At 42.5% G+C, this 11756-nt stretch overlaps 1 protein-coding gene across 1 annotated transcript; it reads left to right on the forward strand.

Moving 5' to 3' along the window:
* The first annotated feature begins 2791 nt into the window (after positions 1-2791).
* LOC120659798 lies at positions 2792-4688 on the forward strand. Its single transcript, XM_039938031.1, has 4 exons — positions 2792-3307; positions 3421-3473; positions 4009-4188; positions 4315-4688. Exons 1-4 carry the CDS (start codon positions 2894-2896, stop codon positions 4550-4552), a joined length of 885 nt encoding a protein of 294 aa, XP_039793965.1. The 5' UTR covers positions 2792-2893; the 3' UTR covers positions 4553-4688.
* The last annotated feature ends 7068 nt before the right edge of the window (positions 4689-11756 follow it).

Consider the following 11756-nt stretch of genomic DNA (forward strand, 5'->3'; position numbering starts at 1 on the left):
CCATTTATTTTGCAGGGGGAACTCACTGATGAACTTAATGCTGAATTCTAGTAATTGCGCTTGGTTTTGCAGAATAGTTTTTGGTTTTGATATTCAAGTTGATCATCAAGTGTAAAGTTCAGTATGTCATATCATTTGATAAGTCAGAGAGCAAGCAAACATTTGTGCAGACTGTGAATTTTTAAAAAAGTCTGCAATACATTCTTTGCATTCCAATAATATTCTAGCACAATTCAGAATTTGCAATATGTGCAATTTGCAGAGTTTGGTGCAGCCTGTGAATTTGCAATATATGTACAATTTGCAGAGTTTTGCAGCTTCTTGTACAATCACTACCTGTCCAATTTGCAAGCACTGATTCACCATGCAAGTAAAATTTACAGAACGAGGAGCCCAGCTGCAAAAATATACTCGCTTATTTTTATATTATTTTTTTTGATTTGACAAAAATATGTACTTCAATTTTTTTGCAAATTTATCATCCTGCCGCCTGTTCATCTGGCGGAAGGGAGTTACCGCCGGATGAACTGGCTGTAAGTGAGCTGGCCCACGGCCCATTCAAGATACCGCAGGATCATACGGCGGTAAGACCTTCCGCCGGATGAACTGGCGGTAGGTGTTACCGCCGTGCTACAGCCGGCTATAGCCGCGCTGTAGCCGCTACATTAGGTGTCGCCGTTTGAACCGGCGATAGGCAGCTTCACACTTCATAACGTTATTACTAGTGGTTCGGACGTCCGAAAATATTGAAAGATGGTTTCGATGTCCGAACATCTTAACAGGTGGACAGTCCGCGTTTGGGCAGAGGGCAGTCCGCCAGGTAATGTTCGAAATGCCACAGAACGGCGGACGGTCCGTACTACTTAGAGGATGGTCCGCCCCATAACACTGATTGGTTCGAGTGATGCTTTCCTAAAGTGACCGATTCAATTGAATCGGTGAGTTTGGAGTGAGCTGAAAGTTTGAATTGCAGACTGTCGGATCCTATGGGGCGGACAGTCCGCCGGTGTAACCAAATATTGTCCAGAAACTTTATTTGTTGTGGTGACTGATTGTGCATGTAGTTGACCGAATTTATTGCATTTTCCAGAGTACTAGTATGATATTTTCCCAATGCCGGATGATGCACGATTTTATTACAAACGAGAACAACCTCCATAACACAACGAGTACACAAATAAAGCACACAAGAAATGCAATACATAGGAAGCCAGAAGAGGCTTACGAAACAAACACGCAACATGTTGGTCGGGAAGGAACATAACTTATTCAGACAGCAGGATTGATTCGAATGAAACGGACCAGTACAACATCCATCATTCACGGCCAGTACTGTTTCCACGTCCTGCTCGTTCTGCTTTCTCGCGCTCGCACTTGCGTACATCATCATCCACCTTCTTCAACCACGCCATTTATTGCTGATCACGATGACTGATGGAGGTGTCAATCCACTCATGGAAATGACAAAAATGAGTATTCGTCTCATCAACGGCGCGCTTTCATAAACAAGAAACGAAACAAATTTATTAGAAAAAAAACAAAAAAAACTAGACAAACATATTCAAAAAAATATCTATACACGTGATATTGCACCTGTTTTTTGGACTTCCTCAATATTGTTACAAGACCAATACCTTTGGCCAAATGTCTCGTACTCACGAGATATGTTGGGAACACAACGCATCTGACAATAACAATAGGGTGGCTCTACACCTTTCGGCCATACCTTGCAATCTGTAACACATCTAGTTGGATCGTTAGGAGGGCCTCCTAAATGCGCCTCGAATTCCCGACGCAAAGCTGCTCTAGATAATGAGCTCATAACAGTTTGTTTGGACTAAATAAAAATATGTTCAAGGTAAATTGCCTATACTCTCGATAACCACATCCTCGCCTTTTATACACGCAGGACTGCCTACATCGTCCTTTCAAACAGCGATGGAGTCACGAGATTACAAGACCAAAGAAAACATCAGGATATAATCAGATCGAAACCGTATTGTATATAGCGACTTTTAATGTAGTGGCGGTCAGTAGTTAAGTCACCTCGTCCTGAACATTACTCTGTTGAAGCACGCCTCGGGTGAGTATTACAAGCTTAGCTGCGCAGGGCAAGGAGCTCCGGGTGGTGCTGCGGGCCGATTGGCCACTTGACCTGCTGCTTTGTGCGGCCTGTGAGATGAGTTCAGTAGAGGATCTGATTCCTGGTGAAATAGACATGTATATTTTTGAGAGGGGGTTATCTATTTTCATGTTAGTTTTGTGAGATGAGTGCAGTAGAGGATCTGATTCCTTGAACTTTTTTTTCTAGCCGTTGATATATAAAAAGTATTTATAAAAATTAAATTAAATTAGTATTCGGTTCCATTTTTTGATATTTGATCCCACATTTTGGAAGTACCAAGTACTTTATGTACTTCCTACTTTCACCATCTTTAGATTTTATCAAATGGATGGTTTCTATTTTTTTCAATCATTGTAAAATTTATCTAGTTTTGAAGAACCGTCATGATAGCAAAACTATTTCGTGATGGTTTTGCAACACGTTCACAAAAACACCACATAAATTTCATGACGGTTTTTGAATAATTTTTATGAAAAAAAGAAATGTGGCACTATTTGTCTAAAAAAAAGGAGAAAATGTGCCACCATCTCTCAATCATTGTTTTCTTACAGTGTGTCCATGATGAGCACGGGTTATTAGTTGTCGTTTATGGTTGCCATTGGTTCTTGGATTTGGCTCTGAATCGTCAAATCAATTCTAGGAATGAGGTGGTGAGCCAAATGGAGTGGAATGGAATCACTAATTCCGGTTTGGCTCTGAATCACTAATCACCCAGCCGTCTCGCACGGTCCACACGCTCCCAAGCCGACGGCTCCCCTCCGAGAATCCATGGCCGCCCTCCGCGCGTCCCCGCTCTTCCTCCCCCAGCCTCTCTCGCCGTCGGCGTCCTCCCGGTCCCGTCGTTGCGCCGCCTGCCGCTGTGTAGCCGCCACCGCGGCCAGGCCGGGCCCCGCTTCCTACAGGACCGGCGTCCATGGAGGCAGCGGCGGCGGCAAGAAGAGGCTTCTTGCGAGCCGGAGGAGGCCGGGATGTTGCCTGCCCGCGACGGAGGAAGGCGTTGCTGCGGCGGCCGCTGCTAGCGAGGAGGAGGAGGAGGACGGGTACCTGGCGCGGGAGGCCGGGTGGGGCGTGCGGCGGATGGGGCGGGTCGGGGAGGAGATGCGGCGGGTGGCGCAGGTCCAGGCCGAGGCCTTCCACGTCCCCGTCGCGCTCTTCAACGACTTCTTCTTCGACTTCTTCAAAGTACACGCTCGCATCTGAGCTCCCTCCCTGCTCACTGGTTGGATCTGCTCATGTTCTGAATCTCTGGTGGTGGTAACGGTGTTGTTCGTTGCTTGGTGTTGGGTCAAGATTAGGCTGAGGTGCTGTCAGCGCTCATCTACAGAGTGAGGAACTCGCCGCCGGACAGGTGACTGACTCATGCCTATGCTTTCTGTGCTTCGAATCAGTGGTTGCAATGTTGAAATATAGTTGCTCTGTTTTCCTTTGCCTGTGCGGTCTGAACAGGCAGGGCCTAACTTCGATCTTTTTGGCTTGGATTAGATTACCATTAGTACATCAAACTGAATCCAGTAGTGTTATGTTTTCCAAAGACTAAATTACAGTCATTTAAAGCTTGCAGTGTGGCTTGCAAGCAGTATTCCTAGTTGTATTCAGTTGCAACAGGGACCGTCAAAGCGCTATAGAAGTTCACCTAGGTGCTTAGAATTGAAACACTTCATTGCTAAATTTAGTGTCCAGAACAGAACATCCTGAGTTACAGGCAAGTTATTTCGTTTCGTTCCTAGATGCTGCTGCTAAAATTACAATTAACATGTGTTCATACTAAACATGCAGACTTTCTTGAATCCACATCATGGGAGTAGTCAATATGATCAATGCCTCAACCTCATTTTTTTTCTGTATGTCATTTTGGGTGATAACCAAACCCTGTTCTTCCATAGATATGCTTGTTTGGTGGCTGAAGAAGCTGAGCCAGCCTCCCAGCTGTCACAGGCACCATATGAGAGGATTATCGGTGTTGTGGATTGCACCGTGCAGGATGAAGATGGCATCCTTAAGCACCTCCAAGGAGCTGATGAGTACCTCTACGTGTCAGGAATCGCAGTGCTACCGTCATTCAGGTACGCTATAACATTCACACCTCTTAGCCTCCACAGCTCTACTTGCCCATTGGTGCCAAGAGTCCAAGACCATAACATTCAGGAATCAGTTCTCTTCATGTGCATATACTTTCTTCATGCCTGCAGGAGGAGGAAGGTAGGGACAGCACTGCTGAAGGCCTGTGAGGCACTAGGGCTCCAATGGAGGCATAGATTCATGGTTCTGAGGGCATATGAGGATGACGATGGCACGCGAGGCCTCTACGCCAAAGAAGGGTACAGGGTTGTGTCAAGGGATCCTGACTGGGTCACCTGGGTTGGGAGGAGAAGGCGTGTTCTGATGATAAAAGAGTTGCCAGTTCACGATGACATGATACAGCAGTAATGAAAGAATTGGGATGCATTGCTTCTTGTGTGTACGAGTAGCACCATGTACATGTCTTTTTGGACTTTTGGAGTATACAAGAGAGCTGCCCATCCTTCTTTCCATCAGCAGAAGAACAAAGTATGATACAAACAAACACAGAATGGGAACTAAAGTTACAAACCCCATTTCAAGACTGCAACTGGCAAAACTGAATCTCCCGGGCATCTCCAAGAGTTCCCCATCTCATTTTTTTTTTTGAAACATGAAGTAAAAACATCTCCAACAGTTCCCCAGATGTATTCCTCATCTGCTAACAATTCCCAAACCTCCCCCCTCCGCGTGCATATATGCGCGTCGCTGCTTCTTCCCCATCCTGGTTTTACCGCGATTTTTTGCCATGCCTTCTTCCTTGGGCTTGCGCAGAGGGGAGGAAGGAGGAAGGGAGGCTGCCCGTGGAGGAAGAGGCTCGGTGGAGGGAGCCCGGCCGCAGCCGCCGGCGGCGCGACCCCAAGGGCGGGGGAGGCGAGGCGGAGGGGGCACAGTGGAGGGAACCCGGTCGCCGCCGGCGAGGCGCGACGGAGGGCGGAGGGGGTTCGGTGGAGGAAACCCGGCCGCTGCCGACGAAGCGCGACGGAGGGCCGAGGGGGCGGCGCCCCTCGTCACAGCGGCCGCGTCCCGCCCGAACGCGCCGCCGCCCACCAGCACCGACGGGGCCGGCGGCGCCACCGCCACCGGAGGGGCGCGCCGAACTCTGCGTGGAGGAGAAGGGACCCGCGTGCGCTGCCTGCTGGGTACCCGCGCGGCGCTTGAGCCGCTGCGTCGCGCGCCGGACCCCTGCGCGCTGCCGCTGGCACGATCCGTCGTCGTGTCCTGCGAGGGTGGCAAGGTCACGGCGCTCTCGGTCCGCGGCGACCGCGACCCGTGCGCGGCGTGGCGTGCTGCGCTTAGGGGTGGTAAATTTATCAATATTTTGAATTAAAAAATTTAAAGACCCGACTTTAATTTTATATAATTTTGAGCTAAAAAATTTAAGAGTTTTAAAAAGCTGCGAAGACACCGCTAAAACTACGAGCCATTACCACTCCCTCCTAGCTGCGCTCCCGCGCATCTTCTCCGGCAACGCTTTCTTCACCACGCTTCCCAGGCTCCCTATGCTTGCGCAGTTCTCGCTCGTCGGGCTCGGCGCCTTGGGCCTGCTCTCGGGAGCTAGAAGAAGGAACGAGGAAGGGACAGTGGGGGGCAGGCTTGCTGCTGCAGAGACATAGGCTGCAGGCGGACGGCGCACTAGCAAGGGGTGGCGGATGGCGCACTAGAGCGGCGGCGGGCGGAGCAGTTCGCGTCCGGGATGTTTCGAGCGCCACAGTTTCTCTTTTTGGGAGTAAGAATAGAAAATTATTGGAGATGAAGTTTTTTTCTTTTCTATATCTATTTGGAGAGTTAGCAAACAACAAGTTTAGAAAAGAAAATATAGGAAACCTAGTGCAGAAAAGTATTGACCTATGTGCTTTTTCAGAGGCAGGCGATTCCCTTCTCTAAAAAAATAAACACCTGAAGTTAGACTTGAGCAAAATAGACCCGGCCTGATTTTAGTGGCCCAAAAGAAGGGCTGGCCTGAAACAATTAAAACATTTATTTTTGCACTGAAAATGGTGGCAGGCCTATCTTTGCGGGCTTGAAAGATGAACTGCGAGGGCTTGGCGCTGGTTTAGTCTCAAAATAAATGGACTGCCAACATGCTCTAGTCTGTAAGGAAAGGAACCTAAACATATCAATGTAGATTTGTACAATTTTTTTTGTCATTATTTCTAGTGGAATTTACTTGGTACAAAAAAAAATGAATAAAATGAGACACTGATACTTCTACTATATCCTTTATATATTATATATACATGGCAGAGCAACGGCAACTTGTTCAGACAGAGCTCAAACTCAGCGGAGCTGCACTGCTGGAGAGAATAAGGGAGGTAGTTTCTGATGGGAAATAATCAAGAATAGGAGTATGAGGTGTCAGGAATGCAAGGCTACCTAAACTTCAGGCAACTTCTATTTATACAAGATTATTTAGGACAACTTCGGCCTTTGATCTTTTTAGAAAAAAGAAGAGTAGTACAAATCAGAAACAAATAAAGAGGAACAATAGATGTGGTAGGTGGTTTCTTTATCAATGTCTTATTATGCTTGTACAATAAATTATTAGCGAGAGCATAGTTCAGAGTAGCTCTAGAAAAACTGCAACAGGTTGCGGAGCATATATACACATCCAGTTGGTTGCTGAGTGGATGGAGATAGTACTGCATAATAGATATAGTACACTTCAAGACTTCTTTCCCTTCTTTTTCTTGCTAAAGTAGTGCTCTTATGCTCTCATAAATGTGTGAGTTGTGGAACGAGCTTTAAGTATAGGAGCTGGAGGCATCGGGGGAAAGGCAAATATATGTAGGCTTTTGCAATAAGGTTGATGACATTGAGTCTGGTGCAATACTCCAATCCCATTACACCTTACAAGGGGAGAGCAGTGGCAAGGCTACAGATATGACATTTAGTGGAGGATATATTGGTCCATTGGATTGCATTGCTCAGGATTGTCTCGTATCAAAACATGCAGTTTAGAGATGTTAGTAGTGCATACTCCCCTATGCTGCAAATTGACACAAATTATATCTGCACATACGAATAAGATGCTGATTCTTCTATAATTATGGAAGTGCGTTTCTTATTTCATTTTAGCACAAAGCAATTCATCCACTAAATTTTTGTATGGATGTTCTATTGTTTATTAGACCCATAGTTAATTGCCTACAAAAGTACTCCTCCATCCCAAAATAAATCTACTTCTAAAGCTGTTCTAAGTCAAACTATTTTAAGTTTGACTATAATCTTATGGAAAAGATCACCAACATTTATGATAACAAATTGGTTTCATTAGGTCTAGCAAAAAGTCCATTTTACAACCCTCACCACTCCACTTTATCTGATTAACCCCTTAATCCTCGGAAATATTTTGGTCAGTCCAATCTACCCCCATTGCGATTTGTCTTTTTTTTTCGATTTTTCATGTACAAGTTAAGTTTTAAGTTAAAAGTTTGATGGATAGAGAACATGATGCCATGTGTTAGAAAAAAATATATTAATTCTTTTTATGGTTATTTTCATAGGTTAGGAACATTTAATACAGAATTGATCCTAGAGATACAAAACTGCATGAAAAGTAATTGTGAAATTTTTCTAAAGTATTTTTTCTAATTAACATATGGTATCATGTTACAAGTCACCTCACAAAAATTGAACTTAAACTCAACTTGTGTGAGGAGAAACAACAAAATAAATTGGCCCGGACCAACTGAAATAGTTCAAGTTAATAAATCAAGCCTTTTTTTTTGGGGTGGGGTGGGGGGGGGGGGTAAGTAGATAAAATGAATTTGTGGGGTAGTAAAATGGATTTTTAATAATGATCTACCATGAAATATATTTTGATTGGGGTTCCTCTACATATCTGTATTATAACCGATGCAAAGTTTATGGAGGAACTCAAATGAATTTGAGCTTTGCAGACGTAGATATATAGAGGTAAAGAAGTAATGCTACAAATCCAAAACTAATAAAGTGGAATGATGAATTGGTAGGTCTTGCTTAATAAATGTGTTATTGTGGTTTGTACACATTCCTGCTAAAGGGTAGTACATAGTAGCTCTAAATATATATACCACAGAAGGGTGGTGAGTAGACTCGCCGGTGGAGCTCTGGAACTGAAATATTAGTTCATAGTAGTAGATTTCAAGACCTTCCCCCCTCTCTTTTTAATTTCTAGCTAGTGTGCTCTTATGCTTTCATGTATGATTGAGTTGAGGAACGACCTTAAGTAGGAACCGGAGGCATCATGGCAAAAATACAAATATATGTAAAATTGCCAATGAATGATTGTCGGAAGGTTGATATCATTGAGTCCAATCCGGTGTGATCCCATGACTTTCGAAGGGGCAGGGAGGTGCCAATTAGCCAATAGTACATGGAGTGGAGTTTGTTGAAAATTTTTGTTGTCATCTAGTGGGTTGCAAGTCCGGGGATGGTCTCATACCACAAGATTGGCTTCAAAAAGCTTGCTGCAATATCAATGCTTTGAGTAACAGGTTGTATTGAGTTGTGCATTTGGTGTACTCCTGATTGGTTGTCTTCCCTAGCGAGCCTAGCTCGCATAAGAGAACCAGACCCCCATGCCCAGGTTCTCTCCACCCAGGTTACATACAAAAATGATTTGTAGCAACGCCTCGAATTTTTTTAGGAGAGAATCAAAATTTGAGCCGATGCTACAAATAGAGCGGAATTACTATAGTAACAGACCCACCCCTAAAAATAGCTCCATTTTTAGGGGCGGGTGATGGGGTGACGCGCCCTAAAACTACCATTTGTAGGGGCGGGTCACCCCCTCACCCGCCCTATAAATGATTTTTTAATTTTATTTCAGAAATTTACTTAATTAAAAAAATAGCACGGTACATGGTCCGGCCTTAGTGAGCGGACTATCCGCTGGTTCGGACATTCGAACCTCACTACAGAAGGTTCTGTCATCCAAACTTCTTTGCAATGTAGAAGGCAGTGAAGTTCGAAGATTCGAACCCGCGGACCATCCACGATGCTACTTTTTTAAATTAAATAAATTTCTGGAATAAAATTAAAAATTATTTGTAGGGGCGAGTGAGGGGTGGTCCGCCCCTAAAAATGCTCTTTTTAGGGGTGGGTCAACTCCTCACCCACCCCTACAAATAATTTTTAAATTTATATCAGAAATATGTTTATTTCAAAAAATAGCAAAACACATTAAAAAAGTGAAATTTGTACCATAAGCCTATTGTAATCTATAGAACTAAAAAAATATTAAAAGTATATTTCGCTGTACATAGTGATTATGAGTGGAAACCACAAGTAGGTCTTGCATTGTATGAGAGAGTAGAGTGAGTGAGACATATATTATAGTTTCACACTCCTAACCTTTACATACCTTGAAATACAGTTTTGATATTTTTGTTAAATTCTACATATCATAATAGGCTTATGGCAAAAATTTCACATTTTTTGAAGTGTTTTGCTATTTCAATGAATGAAACGATTTTCCAAAATAAATTGGAAATTATCTGCCCCTACAAATCTATTTTATGGGGCGGGTGAGGCCCCCACCCGCCCCTACAAATATTTTCCAAATTATTTTGGAAAATTATTTAATTCAAAATAAATAGCAAATAATCTTGAAAAATTGTGAAATTTATACAATAAGACTATTCTGACCTACAAAACTACAAAAAAATATGAAAAATGTATTTTATTGCATCTAATAATTAAATGTTTTAAAAAATATAAAGTTAGCCTTAACTTGTATGAGATAAGTTACTGTGGGAGCTATTCATTATATAGTTTCCATACCTTGAACTAGTATGGATACTCAAATTAGATTTTGGTATTTTTCCTAAATTATCAGGTCGCAATAAGCTTCTTATAAAAATTTCACATTTTTTTGAAGTGTTTTGCTATTTTTAATGATTTAAATAATTTTTCAGAATTTTTAGTGAACTGTCTGAACTCCTTTACGTCCATGCAGGCCTTTGGACCTTCGAATTTTTTAAACGGCGGACTGTCCGCTCGTGTATGGCGGACGGTCCACCGGTGTTCCACACAAGCAACCAACCAGCTCTGTAATGATATGGTATTTGAGAAAAAAGGTTCACCTCATTTATGCAAAGATTGTGTTCAGTGAAGCATATTATTGGCTGCGATTTTGGTCCCTTTTGCAGCGTGAATACACAAAGGAGAGCAGTTCCGATGACAAGCAAATTGCTCGAAGTCATTGTTTTGAATATCCTAAGCAATAGCAGATGGAAAAGAAATAATAGAATTTTCTTGTGATTTTTTCCCGTAAGATTGGTGAACTTCTATTCTATTTTGGTGATCAGCTTTGGAGCTGAATTCGCTCTAAGATATATGGTTATGTACGGTCGCCGAGGTCAGAGACAATCTTTGCATGTATATATGTGCATGAGTATGAGGTGTTCATCCTGCAGCAGCATGTTCTAGTTTCAACCAAATTCACTAGATAGCTGCAGGACGATTTTCAAGACAAAGCTTTTTGCTACCTACAAGCTTAAATTTCTCAAGACAGAACTCTGCGCTGCTGAGCTAATTTAGAATTATAGGACAGCAGTACATCGTGTTTTCTACTATAATCAACTCCGACGATTTGATCCATCAGTTGTTTTGCCTCCATTATCCTACGACTCATGGAAAGTAAACTAGAAGGGTTGGAATTCCATTTCATTTCTTCTTTCTAGTAGAAGGCAAAACTCAACATTCCATACACTACTACAAAAATATTGATTTGTCCCGGTTGGGAAACCCCTGTTGTCCCGGTTTCCCAATCGGAAACGCCAGTCCGGGACAAAAGGGGGTGCACTTTTGTCCCGGGTCTGGCAACGGGGACAAAGAGGACCTTTTGTCCCGGTTGGTGTTACCAACCGGGACAAAAGGTGCTGCCAGCGCCCACGTGGCTGACGCACCCTTTTGTCCCGGTTGGTGTTACCAACCGGGACAAAAGGTCCTTTTTTTTCCAGTTTTCCTTTTCTCAATTCTTTTTCTATTTCAATTATACTTTTGCATTTCAATTAAACTTATGTATTGAAATTCAGTGTGTATGATCTCCACTAATATATACATATATATATATAGTTACTTATATAATATTTGTCCTAGATAGTTTTCATATATAAATTAATTCACTTATATATATATATGTATACACATATCTATACATGTGAATTCCTTTACATATGAAAATGTCTAGGACCAATATTATATAAATATAAATATATATACACATATATATTATTGGAGTGCTTATATATATAATACATACATACTCATAAATAGAAATTTAATACATACACACATATATATTTACATAGGTATATTCGTTCTTAATTACATATATACGCGTATATTATCATATTTGCTGCGATTGTCAATATTAGATAGTCCATCATAGTAGAATTCGCCTTTTAGATCGAGGACTTGCTCAACAATAAATCCGGACAATTGTTCTTGAATCGCCATAATCTTTTCCTCTGGTATGAGTTTATCGCGTATCTCCTCGACCTATGGAAAAAGGGGATAATTAATTTCGACTAATTAAAATACGAGTTCAAATATTAACAAGTTTTTTACTTACTTCCTCCTCCCA

This window comes from Panicum virgatum, chromosome 2N (genome assembly GCF_016808335.1).
Source record: "Panicum virgatum strain AP13 chromosome 2N, P.virgatum_v5, whole genome shotgun sequence".
Lineage (NCBI taxonomy): Eukaryota > Viridiplantae > Streptophyta > Magnoliopsida > Poales > Poaceae > Panicum > Panicum virgatum.

Coding starts and splice junctions, on each gene's coding strand:
- LOC120659798 (XM_039938031.1), top strand. CDS start 2,894: ATGGCCGCCCTCCGCGCGTCCCCGCTCTTCCTCCCCCAGCCTCTCTCG. Junction 3,474..4,008: donor AGGAACTCGCCGCCGGACAG/GTGACTGACTCA, acceptor GTTCTTCCATAG/ATATGCTTGTTTGGTGGCTG. Junction 4,189..4,314: donor GCAGTGCTACCGTCATTCAG/GTACGCTATAAC, acceptor TCATGCCTGCAG/GAGGAGGAAGGTAGGGACAG.